Here is a 16,637-nt window from a genome sequence, read left to right as displayed (position 1 = left end):
TTTTGTCCGCTGCTGCTTATCCAGCTGCTTAAAAAGCACTCCTGTTAAAGTGCATGAAGCTCAGAAACAGTCTTCAGGATCTGGCTGTTCACATTTTGTTGAGGGCACTGAAAAAAAACTGGTCTATTTGAAGAGCTTTCTTCTGTTCCCCAGAGTTTCTTCTGATGTGGGGGAGCAGGAGCTGGACTGCAGGACAGGGGATGGCTCAGCAGTGCAGCTAGATGAAAGCAAGGATGGCTATTAAAAGGAAGCCTAAGCATTGCTTTTGATCGGTGTCCTTGATAAAAATCCCTAGTGATGCTCATCCTTCCAGTAACAGCTGCAGGCATGTTGTTTTCCCTCTTTCTGTGTTATTGGACAATCTGTCTTTCTGGACTTCTTTTGGTTTTGCATTTTTTGCAGTAAGAAATGGTTTCTTGTACCTCATCAGAAGTGTTTGTTTCAGCAGATGCTAAAAAGGTGTGCATGCATGAGAGAGCACTCTACATGTTATTCCACCTTGTAGGAGCGCAAAATTGCATGGACAAGAAGTAACTGCTGGAATGAATTGCCTTTGTTTTCCATGCACTGTGTTACTTTGACTTATGGTCAGTGCTGTCAGCATGTGGCAGTCATGTTTACAGAGCACCACTGAGTCAAATATCCCAACGGGATATTTTGAAATGCTGGCTACCTTCATAGCCGCAGGCATTTGGAGCTGTAATTGTTGAGGTAAGAGTGCTGCAATATGTGGGGTAGAGAATTTGATCTTCCCTTCCAAGTACAGTGCTGCATGTCTTGGTTAGGTACACTGTCCTTGTCAAGGGGTGTCCCAACCCACTGTTGAGTATAAACCCTTGCTGAAGTAGGTAGCATACTGTGGCATGGCAGGTATAATCGCAAGCCAAGTTCTTCTCAATAAATACTCTTTCTTTTCTGTCTTCTAGTGTCAAGATGGTGCTGATGTGGACCAGCGGGGACACATTCAAGACTGTTTACTTCATCTTGAATCAAGCCCCTTTCCAGTTCTCCATCTGTGGACTTCTGCAGGTTTTTGTGGACATTGCTATCCTGTTACAGGTTTACTTGTACAGCTACTACCCTCATCAGAAGCCCGTGCCCCACACTGCACACCCAGCCAGCACCAAGGCCCTGTGAGGCACTTAGCTGGACAGGTTGCAGGTCAATGGCACTGTGGAGTCAGCCATGGCAGCTCCTCTTTCGCTTGTAAATACTCCTCTGTTGCCGAGTTGAAAGCAGAAATGAGAACAAGAATTGAAAGTCTGGCTGCACTTCCAGCTTGTAAGGTTTTATTTTAAATAACTTGTTCTGTTTCAAACATAGCTGTACAGAGCTGTTTCTTGGTGGGGGAGGGGCACTTTATTTTTGCATATGTACCTATGAGCCTTATCAATTCACAAATGTTTGTATATTTAATCACAAGGGCTGGATGGTTTGTGTTTTTAATGCTATTTAAAAATGTTACATCACAGAAATTATAGGATATTTTGTCGGAAACTTTTACCTATTTATATAATATAAAGTCTGTATATTGGCAGGAAGTTTGTGGCATATGCTAGCATTCACCATCTCCGTGATGTAGGAAGAAGTATTGAAGAGCAAATGCAGGAACTTTCACTTTTCTTTATGAAGGGTGTCTGGTGATCAGAGAAGGTGAGGGCAGGAGGCCCTGCAAAGAGGTGGGCAGCCAGAAATGAACCTGTCATACTCAGTGGAAAGCATCAGTGTGCTGAAGAGTGAATGGCTGGTGTTCACCTCCACTGCGGGATCAGTGTGGCAGGTGGACACATCAAGGAGATGATGAAGAGGGTCCGAGTATGGAAGATGCTGAAGCTGTGTTGAGAGCAGGCACAGCCAGTCAAGCAGTAAGCCAAAAGGATGAGCTAACAGGATACTGCAGGTAACTTAAGTAGTCATGCTTTGAAAGGATGAGGTTTGGGAACAGTTCTCCCTGCCCTCAAGGGGCAAGCACTGCTCCTGCAGCTGTGCACAGGACACTGCTGGGCTGTAGGACGTCTTTCACAAACCAAGGGGCCATGGATGTTGCCAGTATTGCCAGGCAAGTATTTCTGTGTGGTGACTGAGCCACAAAAGTAGAAGCAACTCCACTTCCAGTGCCTCAGAAGGGGAAGTGAAAAAGTTTTGAGAAGAGAAAAAGCTGCATCCTATGGAGTAGGACTAGCATCTGACAGCTTAATTTGTTAAGGCTGAGATTTATGTTTATGTTTTGTTTAATGCCAAACAAGAACCAGTTGATGTTTTGGGGTGTTTCTTGTATTTTGACCCAAGGAAGGAGTCCGTGTTTTTATTTTTCTGTTGCTTAAGATCTTCTAGGCTTTTAGAAGAATCAGCAGTCTGTACTTCAACAGAGGGACTGAAGAAGCTGAAAGAGCAGCGAGTTTATTTATAAATGTAGATGTTGCCTATAATGGCTGTTTGCCAGTGTAGGTTACTGTGTCCTTCCTGAGAACTATCTGCATGTGTATAGCAGCTGCAGGAGGTGTGGACCTGCAGAGGGACTGTTGCCAAGACCCTGGGCATCTGCAAGTTGCTGTCATGAAACCACTGTGGTTGGTATGAGGCAGCCATAGGCAAGATGCTGTCCCAGGAACAGCTGTGCATGTGCTGTGTTCTTCTGGAGGCTCCCTCCCTGTCTGACCACAAGCAAGGTGGTAGAGCAGGGACAGCTTTTTGAGAATCACTTTTTCTCCAAGATTATCCCACGAGCTCATGTTTTCTTACTGATGGCAGCAAGTCTGAGGTTTTAATAATTCCAGTGTGTAAATCAGATACTTCGCCACCCTGTTTTATTTGGGAGCCTCATGATTTGAGTCTGGACTGTCTTCATTGGTGGCAAACTGTCCTCTGGAGGGAAAGCATTAGGAGGCTACATCAGTAAAGCATAGCCGAGGAGAGCTGCTGTTCTGAGGGTAGGGCACAGAATGCTCTGCCCAGGCGCTGTCTCCATGCTCTTTGTTCAATACCATATTCTTTTAGGCCTGAAGTGACCTTATGAAGATGATATACCCGGAATGGCAGACTATGAATGTTTTGTTCCTCTCTTTTCTCCAATGTTCTGGTTGTGTTACAGGAACATCTGGGCTTTTGTCTTTTTTAATTGAAAATTTACTTAACAACTGGCTTCTCTGGTATGCTGCTTTAATGAGGATTGTATTTCTACTGTATGCAAACAAATATTTTCTTGTGTGTTTTAATGGTCTGAAGGGTTTTTTTAATAACTTGTAAGATTTTTGTATATGGTGGTCTTTTTTCTAATATTCTGTGAAACGGGGATATAAGAAATAAATGGCTCTTGGGAAATATACTTCTGTATGTTATACGTTCACCTGGGAGTGCACACTTTTGGCCACCTCTTTGGCTTTGAACTACAGGTATTACTGAGGATAAGACAACTGTTGTTTTTTCCTTTTGGGACTCTTTCCGGGGCAGTTTCTTCAGTCTGTCATCAGTACCCAAACCAGCGAGCTCTGCAGACCAGTTGCATTGACACCACAGCTGCAAATGCTGGAAGAGAAGCCAGTGGAACTATCTCTAAATTCATCTTCTGTATGTGGCATTTAGCAAGGTAGGACTCTTGGCCAGGAATTCTTGAACTTCATCTTGCAAGATAATTTAGGGCAAAAGGTTACAGAACTTTGGTTTTGTTCTTTAATTGTCAGGAAGTATCTGTATCAATGATCACCTCAGAGAATAAGAAATCAATTACTTTAAATACATCTCTTTGAATGTATGGCACATTTCATGGAGTTTCTTTCCTCTGTCAGTTACAATTTTTTTTTTTTTTTTTTTAATAAAAATTACCTATTATATATAAATTGCAGTGTTGCTTTGTTTTGTTCAGCTATAAGATGCATGCTTCTTAACTCTTCTTATCTAGAGCATTTTCTGTAGGAATAATTAGTGTGCTTTTTCCTCCTGACAGGTGAGTAGGCACAAGGCATACATTGTCCTGAGGTCGTGATGCAGGGATTTTGGTTTTCTGTTCCCTGCTCTTTCATACACCCTGGGCTAAACTTACCTTTGCAACCACTTTTTTATGCTTGTGATGCTCACAGTAAAAGAAATTGCTAACAGATTATTATGTAGCTTTAAAAAGAAGGAAATTCCTATAGTGATAGGACAAGGGGTAACGGGTTAAAACTTAAACAGGGGAAGTTTAGATTGGATATAAGAACGAAATTCTTTCCTGTTAGGGTGGTGAGACACTGGAATGGGTTGCCCAGGGAGGTTGTGAATGCTCCATCCCTGGCAGTGTTCAAGGCCAGGTTGGACGAGGCCTTGGGTGATATGATTTAGTGTGAGGTGTCCCTGCCCACGGCAGGGGGGTTGGAACTAGATGATCTTAAGGTCCTTTCCAACCCTAATTATTCTATGATTCTATGATATCATGCAAACTGTGTAAGAAGATCAAAGATGGGACACAGCCGAGGGACTTGCTCTTCATAGCCTCTGCACGGAAGATGTGGAAACTGTTATGTCATGGCCAACTGCTGTGCCAGGAGGAGTCTTGACCTCTCTTGCTGTTGATTCAGGACATAAAAACAAGCCAAGGCAGTCAGCAAACAACAGCTTAGGACTTCAGACCCCATCTTGCCCCCTCTGTCCCAGTTTATGTGGATTTGGCTTTGGCTTTGCAGGTGCTGGCTTAGCTATGCTGGGAGACTGAGGGGCTTTGTTCAGCCTCAGAGAGGTCAGCAGAACTGTATTTCTCTACCCATCAGCCCCTCCATCTGTGTCTTTTCTGCTCCAAGGTTTCAAACTCTCCTAAGGCTGTAGCTTTTTAGGTGCCAGACCCTCTGAAAGCCAAGGATAATTTGCCCCCATGAAGCATCTGCTTTGAGGCTGCCATAGATCATGCCTTTTCTGACCTCATCGGCATGAAGCAGTGACCTCTGCCTGGCTTACTGCTGAGGGGATGATAGCAGGGTCATGTGTTTTTTACGTGCTTTTTCTTAATTGAGGCTGCTGTGAGGTGGGAGGTGGCTGTGCACATGTGCTGTATGAGCACGGTTTGTGTTTGACTTTGTGCCATTCCCTCTAACTCTGTCCCTGTACCAGTTACCACATCCTTAGCTCTCAAACACAGCTCAGGTTTTCAGGTGATTATTGTTGCCAACTGCCAGAATTTGTATGTCCAGGCCTGTGGGGCTGCCACCGAGATGACCGTGTAGAAGAGGCAGCTTTGCTCACACGCACTGAGTCTCTGTCCAGTAGGAGAGAGGAATTTCTTTTCCCTTGGGTCAAAACCAGTGTGCTACAACCATGAAGCACTAGACTGTGTTTCAGGGAAACAGGTATACCTGCTGGCACTGGCAGGCATGCAGACAGAAGTGTAGCATTTACTATAGTTGCAGATGTTGTGTGTGCTGTGTCAAAAGAAACAACAATAACAAAACCAACACTTTTTCAGTGGCTGATCAGAAGTAATAAGCATCACCCGTAACAACAGCTACACTGGGTGAAACTCGCTCTCCTTTGGATATCTTTTATGTCTGGCAATGTGTGCCTCACAACTTTATACAGCTTCCAGAAATAAGTCATTTAAAGGTTCCTGGTTTGTATTTGTTTCCTCATCTGTCATCTCAATAGCTAAAATGAAACTTTATTAAAAGCCAGGCCTTGACTAACAGACATAATGTTAGTCAAGACAATAATGAGTGGGTTTTGTCACTTTAATAAAACTCTGCGTGCTGGAATTTATTATGTGCCTTTTGAAAAAATATAAAGAACTCACTATTGTACAACAATAGCAACTTGATGGAGCACAAGCAGTAATGTGGTGTGTGTCATCAGTCTGTTTTTCTACACAGCTGCTAAGCTCCAGTTAGCTGTCCTGGTGCTGTTTTTTTCTGCTGCGGTGCCAAAAGCAGCATTCATTCATGATTATTTGCTAGCATGGGAAGTGTGAAACTCTTTATTCTACAAGGATGTCTACCCCAACACGGGTCTTCTAAGAGAAAGCTAATGCTGTTGGCCACTCATGGGCCTCTCCACCTTCAGGAGATGTATTCTGCACCCTCTGTGCACAGCAGCCACGATCACTGCTTTCACACCAGAGATGAAGCACTAAACCTCATGTTCCTGAACCAAAGGACCATGAAAGGTAAACTTGAGGGTTTGCCTGGTGAATCTGTTGGGTCCCACTGAGCACACAACTGCTACCATAAAGCGTGCTGCTGCTCCATGCCACACTTTACCCTCACACACTACTAATTTTGCTGGTTTGCATTTAGCCAGCTGCAAAGCTGTATCCCTGATGCCAAACCTTAATAAGCCTTAATACAAGAAGTGCCTGCATCAGGATTAAAAGAATAATAAAGTTAAAATCGCTCATGAGTCACAGCAACCCAGTGCTGGTATTGCTTTGCCAAGAGTCTGAGTCAGCCCAGGCACCATCTACCAGCCCTTGGCCCTCCTTGCCTGTCACAAGGAGCAAATGTGCTCCCAGTGCTGGTGGGCTGTGAACCCTGGTGCATGCAGCTGCATTCAGTTTGCTTGTCATTCAACACAGCTGGGGCTTTGGAGATCCACATGCAGCCTGCAGGATAGGGGGGCTCAGTTTTGCTGCTTCCATCTCTTGCAGCACTTACCATGGAGCTGTATAACCTGGCCTGGTGACACCCTTGCGCTGCTCAGGACTGTGCTTGCAAAGGAGCAATGTCAGAGCTGCTGTGGGCCAGAGAGAGCTGGTTCCCTGGGACTCTGGCTGCAGCACTGGCATACGTGGCTTCACATCAGCAGGCAAAACACCACCTCCCACCCTCCACAACCAAATCATAAGAGGCGCATGTTCAGCAGCAAAGCTTCTAATTTTTATTAAAATAAATGTAACCTTTTATTTTCCCTTGCTCCATTCCTATAAGGAATGGCTTAATACAGGAGTTTGCTCATGTGGGATTGGTGTTACAACATATGCTGAGGAAAAAAACCCAGACAAATCCCATCTTCAGTACATCAACTTTTGTTTTCTTCCTGGCAGGAGGAGGTTATGGCGGGTGACACTGCATGGCTTTAATATAAATGGTGGTGTAGGTGCAAGAGGCAGTTGTGTTCCATTTCTCTCCATCCTCTGATCCTATCCCACCTGTAGGAGCAGTGAAAGATCCAGACATCATGCTGACTTGTACCAGCTCCACAGCTCCATCAGGAGAGCTCAAGGGGCTGGCATCAGTAAAGAAGCATGCTGATGCCCCCATGATTCATTTTCCCTTTAAATTGACTTAAATCTTTGGAGAATTAGGAAGAAAAGCCAGAACAATAATTCTAATTTTTAGATGACAGGGTTGTCTTTTTCTTAGTAGGAAAAAAAAAAAAAAAAGAGACTACTCCTAACACAGAGCACAGCTGCTACCCTGCAGCTCGGACCAGAACCCACTGAAGGCATCTCTTTAACTTCACTGGGTTTGGACTACTCCTGCTTGTACATGACTGCAGTCAGCGCAGCCATCACCACAGAGGAAGAGTATGCAGAGCTTGGACTCACTGCTGGTTTAACACTGGCTACCCTTCCCTGCTTGGGCTGCATGTAGTTCAGGTTTAGTTGTCTGTTAAACGCATCGTTTTTATACACGAGAGGTGGAAACAGTTAACGGAAGTGGAGAGATGGCATGATTTGTAAAGATATTTGTTATATTCAGCTGTTAGCAAAGGGAAAAAAAACCCACGTTGACATTCAGTACCATAGTCTGGAAGATTGTCTATGTAGATTTCTGCTATGGGGCTAAGATACAAAGCTTAGGGTGGTAAATAAGCGTATTTACTAAATAATGCATACTGTGCTAGCACACAAGTCACAGCTGCCAGCTGGTGGCCAAGGCTGCACTGCCCGATCCGTAAAACAGACAAAACCAAGCCCCTGGGAAAGCTGAAGGGATGTTTCTGCCCTTCTCTGGCTTCACACCTTGGTTTGTCTGAGGTTTGTGCTCCTTGGCGGAGCTGCCGAAACAAACCTGCTTTGCACGGGGCATAACCCTCTTGCATGTGGAGTGTCACTGAGCAGGGAGGAGGTGTCATGCTGGCTGATCTACTGAATGGCACATGGCACAGGCTCTGCTTCACAGGACATTCTCCTGGCTGGCTACGTTCAATGGCTGCTCCTTGGGGCTTGCTGAAACCACTTGTTCAATAGAAAAGAAAAGCCCTATGGAAAGCAATGGAGCAGAGCTGTACTTGGTTGGGATTCAGGGCTGCTTTTCAGAGGGCCCTTAAGATCCAAAGTCGGTCTTTAGAGACAACCTTCTGTGTGTGTGTCTGCCCTCATTTCATTTATGCAGTTCAGGAGGTTTTTCTTGTAGAACTGACCCTCCTTGTCCACTGCTTCTTGTGCTGCCAACATATATCTTCAAGCTGTTCAGTCAGCAACTTCTCTTGGCTTCCTGGTCCCCTGCGGGCTGACCCTCCTGCCCAGCATCAGTTGGTGGAAATGTGACACCAAGCTCCTGTGCACTGTTACCACGTAGGAGTTCAGTGCTCTCTTCTAGCTGGCGCATCTGCCTGCTTGCTGCTCGTTGCTGCTGCTCCTTCAGCTCAATGTAGGAACGGGAAAAGGTATGAAAGATGGACGTGACTGGGAAAGCCATCAGCAAAATCCCACTCAAGATACTGCTCAGGGCTACCACCTGTCCAGGGATGCTACGAGGCACCATGTCCCCATAGCCAACCGTGGTCATGGAGATCACAGCCCACCAGTAACTGGTGGGGACACTTGTGAATTCTTGCTTGGCTCCCAGTTCACTCTCAGCCAAGTACACCAGCGGCGAGAAGAGGGCCATGGCGACGCAAAGGAAGAGCAGGAGCAGCCCGAACTCCCTGGTGCACCGGCGCACAGTAAGCCCCAGTGTCTGCAGCCCCAGCGAGTGCCGTGCCAACCTCATCACGTACAGGATGCGCAGAGCCCGCAGGAAGCGCAGCACCAGGCCCACTCTTTCCAGGTACTTGTTCCCAGCTCCCCCACTGGGCTTGCTGCTGTTTTTTGTGGAGACTGTATCCACAATGAGAGAGATGTAGAAGGGCAAGATGGCCAGGATGTCGATGATGTTGAGTGGGGTTTTCAGAAAAGCACACTTGTTCTCTGCCTGGATGGATCGCAGCAGGAACTCAAATGAAAACCACGCCACGCACACTGTCTCCAGCACAAAGATGTCATAGCACTTCTGTGAGCATTCACCCTGGGGAGAAGAGGAACGGGAAACACAGAAAAGGGGGGATAAAATGATTTAGCCACAGAGCAATCTAAAGAAACAGAGTGGCAGTTCTTAAAGGAAAGCACCATGTGAAATAAATTGTAAGGTACCAAAGTAAATCATTGTTGCTGAGAGCAGCTGGAATGGGTAACTAAAACCAGAGCTACCAGCTACATGTTTGGCTGCAGGACAGGTCAACAACACTCAGGAGTATCCAAGGCTGCCAAGAGTATGGTGTGATACCAGCTGTGCCAGACAGCACACTTGCTGAAACGCCAGTGGCTCTCACCTCATTTTTAACCAAGCCTTTAACACCCTTTAGAAATAATTAGTACAGGATTCACAGATTTTAATAAATGGGTGATCCCTCCCTCCCTTCCTGATCAATAAATGGCTTAAAACCAGCTCATAAACACCTAAGGCATTTTATGTCATGTGCTTGGAGTAATCTAATATTCACAGAACACAGAGTATTTTTTACATTCCAGGGAACATTTATTAACACACTAGCCCTGTAGTCAAAAGCTTAGCTAAAGTATTGATAAATGGGAGTATTTCTAAAAGAAAAAGTACCTCAAGAATAGAGGGAGGGTCGGGAGAGGTAAGCTTTTTAAATTACCTCACCTGTAACAACTAATGACCATGATGCCCTACCCTAGCTTTCTGAGACACTGGAAGAGCTGCTCTTCCCTGCAGGCTCACTTAGTGGAAAATAAAGAGAGAACTCAGGATTCTTTAGTTACAATGCCTATAAATGAGCTAGCCTTGGTGCACTGGAACAGCAATAAACAATAATGATGGTGATGGCTGCTCTTTGACTGTTAATTCAACGGCATGAATACTATGGCAATTCTCTGCAAACTCCAGCTGAATAATAATAAGCTTCTCTAAATAAACAGATTTTGATGTGGACAATTATAGGGCTAGTGCTGTTTCCTCTCTAAATGCTCATATAAAAGCGTTAATGCTCTGGGGGCTTGAAGTGGGAGGCAAGGGTATATTTGTTTAAAGGAAGTGTATATTTATTCAGTGAGCCAGTTTGAACAGTTCGTGAAAGCTCTTGTAAGCATGTAGGAGGCCATCCATGCTAGAGGGGTGAGTGACTCCCACTGGATGCAACAGGCATTAGGTACCAATGTAAAACCTCATTTTGCTCTCCTGTGCTAAATTATGGTAATAAAACATCACTCAAGTGTGGTGAGCCTGTGTCAAGCTGGTCCCCATTTCACCACTGGAGAAACTGGCATAAATATAAATGGTTCTGCCCACATGCTCACCACAGGTGCCTTCTGCTAGGCAGAGCTGAGGAAATGTTTACTGCACAGCACCACATCCTGACTTCATCCCGCTCTAAGCGTTTATGAACAGGTTTTCCCCTGTTTTGAAAGACAACAGCAAAAGAGTGATGAGACTTTTGCTGTCTCCGCTAACTACAGCACTCCCCAGAATGCTGGGGAGTGACTGAATACATGTTCCAAGGGCTGCTGCACTGTTGGCACCAACACCATATCATCACATTGAATGTACCACCTTGTGATATCTCAATATGCCCAAAATGCAGAGGCACCTTCCCCATTTCATGCTTACTAAAAGACTGAGACAATGACTACAGCTATGTCAATACAAAAAAACAGAAAAAAGCTGGTCCTTGTATTAAACAAGAAGGAAGGTTGTAGTGCCTTTTATTTATAGATATTTTTAGTATTCCACTTTCAATTGGCATATGATGTACCTCCCACTGTTTCCCAAAGGGTCATGCTGATAGGGAGAGAAAAATTACTTGTTCTATTGAAACTGCTGTCAAGATTTAAAGCATATTGCAGGGAGGAAGGATAATCTTGTCTTACTGAGCTTACTGTAGCTCAGATAGACTGTCTTTAGCTTTCTAATTTTGATAGGTGTGAAAACTAGAAGGAGCTTAATTTATTTCTGCCTCACCAAACTAATTTGGTCATAAAAAGTATTTTTGTCACAATCATCATTCATAGGACAAAACATTTTGTTTATAGGGGCTTTGCTCCTATTACAGCATACTTAAGCTGTCAGGCACTCCCATCAGATACAGAACCAAGATGCTCTCACACCACTGCACAAATCTGTCTCTGTGGGCCAGAGCCAAAGCTCACAAAGTCAAAGCCAGTGGAAGGACTCTGCCTGCACCACTGTAACGTCTCATCTTATTACCAAGAAACCAGCCATCCACCAATTTTGTCCCAGAGCCCTGCTGCCTGGGAATCTCTCATCAGGACATGCTTATCTCACATGTAAGGGCAATGGCTGCAGGTGATTTGCAGCTCCTGATACTGTCCTTCCCTATGACCCATTTATATCACAAAAAGATCAGCCTGAGATGTTAGGAAGATGATCCATAGAAGAATAGCTATGGCTTGAGCAAAGCAGCCACTATGGCAAGAAGGAAGAAACCCCAATGTGCAAATTTGCTTTCTCTGAAAGCTGCATCACTACTTGCACCACCATGTATGGAAACTAGGATGTAGTTCACCTTAAGAAACCTGTCAGGAAGCGCTCTGGATTCTGATGTGCGTGTATCTGATTTTCATGCCACTAAAGTTTAAGGAAAGTCGGAGAAGCCTATGTAGAATTTAGCCTTGGAATAGACCTACAAAGACATAAAGGCATTTGATAGCTAATTTGGCACCTAATTCGTCCAGTGCTTTCTATTTTGTGCATAAGGAAAGGAAACTCTTCAAAGTCCTTCTGTGAGTTTCGGTGTGGGAGCAAACAGGAGTGAAAAAATGTTGCTCATTAAGTGACGACCAGTGGAGATGACTTTCAGAAGACTCTGATCTGCCCTCCCACACTCTGATATGTTTATCCTGTGTAGGTTCACAAACCTACAGCTTTGCTATTTATGTCTCCAAGCTTCCTGCAGAACTATTTCAAAAATGCAAGTGCAGGAGCATCCTGGCAACCTTTGCTCAGTTGAGCACGGGGGGCTTGGCGGGATCTGCAGCGTGGGTCATCCAATGCAGCAGACCCAAGCTGCCCATCACTGTAATGAAGAGCTGAAATACACTCCAATCCAGAGCTGATGCTGGGCTCTGGCTTTTCTCTGCTCTTCCCACTATGCGCAGCTGACAGCTAACCCCGTGAATGCCGAAATGTTTACTTTCAGTAGAGCCAAGTAATAATGCTCTGCCACACAGAGTTCATTTTAGTGGGATGAAACAATCCCCTCTTTCAGCAAATGTATAATTACCTACAGCAAAGTGCTAGTCTTCCGCAGTGTTGTTATTAACCTATTGCAATCTAAACAAGCCAGGCGCAGTCCGAAGGCTGTCCTGAGAATAACAGGGTACGAATAGGCTTTCAGAAAAAGAGACCTGTGCTAGAAGCCTTTTTTTTTTCACTAATTAAACGTCTTGCTGTCCCCTGGACCATGTTTCAATATCATCTAGGTATGACCTATTATTATCCTCGCATGAAATCAAAACAGTAACAGCAAAAACACATTTCATGCTCTTTGGTTCTCTGAACTGCAGCTGCTTTTCTTTGCAGCTTTTTCCCCTTCATTACAGCATTGTGAAAAAACAAACAAACAAACAAACAGGCAGGTTTTTTGCTTTCTAAAACTTTTAGCTACGTTTTTGAGTCCAACCGGATGCTGTGACTCTGCTTAGGGTCTTGGCTGTTTCTCTTTTCCATTCAAGAAAACAAAACAAAAATGTGCAAAAAGACACACACACAGATGGAAAAAAGCAATCAGGAATTAATCAGCCATTGGAGTAAGAAAAAAAACAAGTCCTAACAAAATAGGATAGCATCCTGTGCAAAATAGGTCTGTATCAAATTGCTATTTTCACAAACAAGATCAAGCTACACCAGCTCATGGCCATAAAACATGTACATTAATAACTACATACTGGTTTTTACTTTTTTGTAAGCAAAATAGCTAGCTCTCTAACTAACCAGATTTCTTCATCTTGTAATCTAATGGATACATTTTTATGATGATATTTTCATGTCTAGCTTTATAAAACTGGGCCACAGGAAAACTCTTTTTTAGCATTCAGAACAATTTGACTTCTTTTTCTCTTTTAGAGGTCTAAACAAAAAATAGCAGGAACGGCAAACAGAAAGGACATCCCCATTGCGCTTATCTAATGTTACAAGACTAACTTTTTTTTTAATGGAAGTGTTCAAAACCCATGTAGATGCCCTCAGTGACAGGGTTTAGTGGTGGACTTGGCAGTCCTGGGGCAAAGGTTAGACTTGATGATCTTCAAGGTCTTTTTCAACCTTGATTCTATGCTTCTATGTAACCATGGCATTAAATAAACAATGTATTTGGCTTTTGATTACAAAAAGCAGTGGTGTAATAAAGATAAATGGAAACAACAGTTCTTTACAAGATGTACATGTTTATTTATATGTGTACATGTGGGTTTTTTTCAAACAGCACGTAGGATTTTTTTTTCTTGTGCAGAAATTACTTGAGATGGTGAAATATCTGCACTTGCAGAAGATGTTGAGGGCATTTACTAATGTTAACTCAGGGCACAAGAAAAGAAGGAAGGTCTCAGTGAGTAGCTCTATGCAGTCAAATTAAAGTGAGTCTCCTTCACTAGGATCTGGAGAAATTTGCTGTCAGAAAGCCAACTGCAGTATATCTTCCTTCTGGAGAAACGTTTTCTTTGCCAGAGGCTCCTTTGGCAACAGGAAAATTACAAAAGAAAAGCTGGTAATCACTTGAGTTCAAATCCAGCTGTGCTCATTGCTCCCTATGGTCAGCCTAAAAACTGCAGGAACCTTTCAGAAACATTTTGGCCTGCCTTGCAGGGTCCCTTTCACTCATACTTGCCTGGACTGTGCCTCAGAAAAATTCTCCACTGTGTTGTGTGACTTCTTGACCCTTCCTTTGGCCTCCTGAGAAGGAATTCTGATTTTCCCCTAGATTCTTGCAGGCTCTGACAGCATCAGCCACCTCTGGCATTAGAAGATGTCAAAAGCCAGATCACCTCTAACCATCCCAGTTCTTGTGTTGCTTTGCACACATTATTTTTCATGGTCAGCATCTCCACAGTACTTTCAAGGAAGAAGTTTCAATGCTGCCCACTTATCCCTAATAGCAAAAATTCCCCCCCCCAATCAAACGTGTATGTTAAGAAAACAACCCCTACAAAACCAAACATGAGAGGCATTTCATATGAAAATATTTAGATAATCTTTAAAATCATGACATTTCTACAATGGTGTTTTTGCTCTCTTCCACTTGCCCCTTGTTATTTGAACCTTTTGGATCATATATTTCAAGTATTTCTCCGCGCACATCAGCTCAATTTGTTGTTGTTTTTTTTTTTTAACAACAATGTGTAACTCAAAATTCTGATGTAATCAAGAATTTCAAGTACAGCATCAGAAATCAGTGTTAAGGGACCTGGAGGTAAAGTCCCTGAACCTGCTACACAAGATCTGCCCACAGCCTGTGCATAGAGCTGCAGAGAGCAAGCTCAGCACTCATGGTGTTCCCCTCGGATTTGCATGTGAGGCTGAGCCACCTGTTTCAATGAATGTCTGCAGGGAGAGCCAGAGGACAGCACACCCCTCCCTCCCCCTCATTCTATTATCCAACAGCCCAACACTTGGAGCACTTGCCCAGCTTGGGAGAGACCCAGATCCTTGCTTAAAGTATTGGGTGCTGGCTCCCAGCCGTCTCTTGTCCCAGCTATCAGTGAAATGACGAAGCCTTCCCTGAGAAAAACTGCAGGAAAACAGTGGCATTCCCAGAAACATGCCTCCCCAACAAACCCTGAAGATTTTGCTCATACCGGTGCTTTCTGATGAAAATCCATTTTCTGATGAAAGCATCCAGCTAATTTTCACATCAGGGATGACTGCGTGACTCTTGTGATATGACCTACTGTTGGAAGGGCAGCATCTCACCCTGCCCTCAGACTCAGGCATGCTCCCCTCACCACTGACCACCTACAGACTTGGTGATTGTAATTCAGTCCATCTGCTGTTAAAGCTAGGGTCAGGCTGAACTCACAGCAAGCCTGCTCTGATTGTTTCTTGTGCTCCTCAGCAGAGATGATTCAGCTACTGCACAGTCTGTCCTCAAAGCTGGCTGGCTGTGAATTCAAAGTAAGGGTTTCTGTTTTTAAAGTCACCGAGGGGCCATGAAAGAGCTCTCTGCTTCTTGCTGTAAACACTGATCTGTAACTAGAACTTGGTTCATGCTTCATCTTCAGCCCAGCTACTACAGAAGGTAACCTTGCCTTCAGCGGGGAGGGTTGTCACAAACAGCTTGCAGTCATGTTACGGACACAAGACGAGCAGCTCTTGTACAATTGTTCCTGTCCAACTTGTCTTCACAGAATAGAAAAGACAAGGAGGTGGGCAGTAGCAATATTTACTTTAGACATCTCTCTGGATTTCCTTTGATCACAAGACAGCAAAGTCCCAAATCACCACTTTTCAAAACCTTTCAGCCTCTCATGTCTGTTCTGCCAATGAAGCCGCAAATAAACATGGAATGCAAACAGGAGTTTAGCCTGTGATAAATGCACTGTGATAGCCTATAACCACCCTTGCAGACTAAATAGGTGGCAGACACAGATGGCACTCATGATCCAGGAGGCCACAGAGGGAACAGGCTGTTTCCTTGAGTTACTGCCCAATCCACAAGCAGCCTGCTGCTTTGCACCACCTCAGTCCCAAACTGCATGGCCAAAATTAGATGTTATAGGTAAGGACATAGTTTTCTCAGGCATAAATACTGAGCCTTGGGACCTGTTTAACTGTCACCTTTCCCCTGCGAATGCTGTAGATGTCTTAACAGCTGTACTCTGATTGCATGGATTTGGTATATACATCTGAATTACGGAGAAAGACACAGACAGGAAATTCGATTACCTACCTACCAGGCAAGACTGTTGTGATACTAAGGCTGCCCTCCATTTCCCCGCCTCCTTCACTTACTGTCCCTGCCATATGCAGATACATGCTTTAGTTCACTGCCCTGCTTCTTTTTACCCGAGTAGAGTTGCTAGGAAGAATGGAAAGCAGGTAAGTAGCACTACAGATGCACAAAATATCCTCTCATTAACATCTGCTTCTCACACAGCTTTTCTCAAACCTACATCCACTTTTAGCACACACTTCTCCAAAAGCAACAGTATTTGTTAGAGGGAAATGAATGTTAACTGCCTCTACTTTATGGAAAGCAACCAAAAGCTAAACTCTGCAAGAAGCAAGAAACAGATTAAGATTAAAGCAGACAATAAATACGTATGAAACAGAACAAAATCAAGTTGCCTGATTTTCAGGTACCTACCAGGAACAGCACAGTACCTCACCCAGAGAGGATGGGGGGATGTAAGGACATCCAACATCTTAAAACTCCTCAGAGACTGTGGCTGGGAGCCACCTGAAGGAACAGTATGTGCTCCAGCAGCCGGCTGCTCTATCTCC

At 44.2% G+C, this 16,637-nt stretch overlaps 2 protein-coding genes across 8 annotated transcripts in view; one reads left to right on the top strand and one right to left on the bottom strand.

Annotated features, from left to right (window-relative positions):
• SLC66A2 (solute carrier family 66 member 2) overlaps window positions 1-2,647 on the top strand; it is a 73,579-nt gene extending 70,932 nt beyond the window's left edge. For all 3 annotated transcript variants that reach the window (XM_062618084.1, XM_062618082.1, XM_062618083.1), the window contains one exon: window positions 927-2,647. In XM_062618084.1, coding sequence (XP_062474068.1) covers window positions 927-1,137 — 211 coding nt within the window. In that variant the 3' untranslated portion in view covers window positions 1,138-2,647. The remainder of the gene's footprint in view (window positions 1-926) is intronic.
• A 4,164-nt stretch (window positions 2,648-6,811) lies between these two features.
• The window catches only part of KCNG2 (potassium voltage-gated channel modifier subfamily G member 2), a 58,054-nt gene continuing 48,228 nt past the window's right edge, over window positions 6,812-16,637 (bottom strand). For all 5 annotated transcript variants that reach the window (XM_062618079.1, XM_062618076.1, XM_062618081.1 and 2 more), the window contains one exon: window positions 6,812-9,188. In XM_062618079.1, coding sequence (XP_062474063.1) covers window positions 8,376-9,188 — 813 coding nt within the window. In that variant the 3' untranslated portion in view covers window positions 6,812-8,375. The remainder of the gene's footprint in view (window positions 9,189-16,637) is intronic.

The sequence above is a fragment of the Pezoporus occidentalis genome, unplaced genomic scaffold (genome assembly GCF_034315485.1).
Source record: "Pezoporus occidentalis ecotype Australia unplaced genomic scaffold, CSIRO_AGI_Poc_V1 ctg2, whole genome shotgun sequence".
Classification (NCBI taxonomy): Eukaryota; Metazoa; Chordata; class Aves; order Psittaciformes; family Psittacidae; genus Pezoporus; species Pezoporus occidentalis.
Note: the sequence above shows the minus strand (reverse complement) of the source record. Positions and strands in the feature narration are given on the sequence as shown.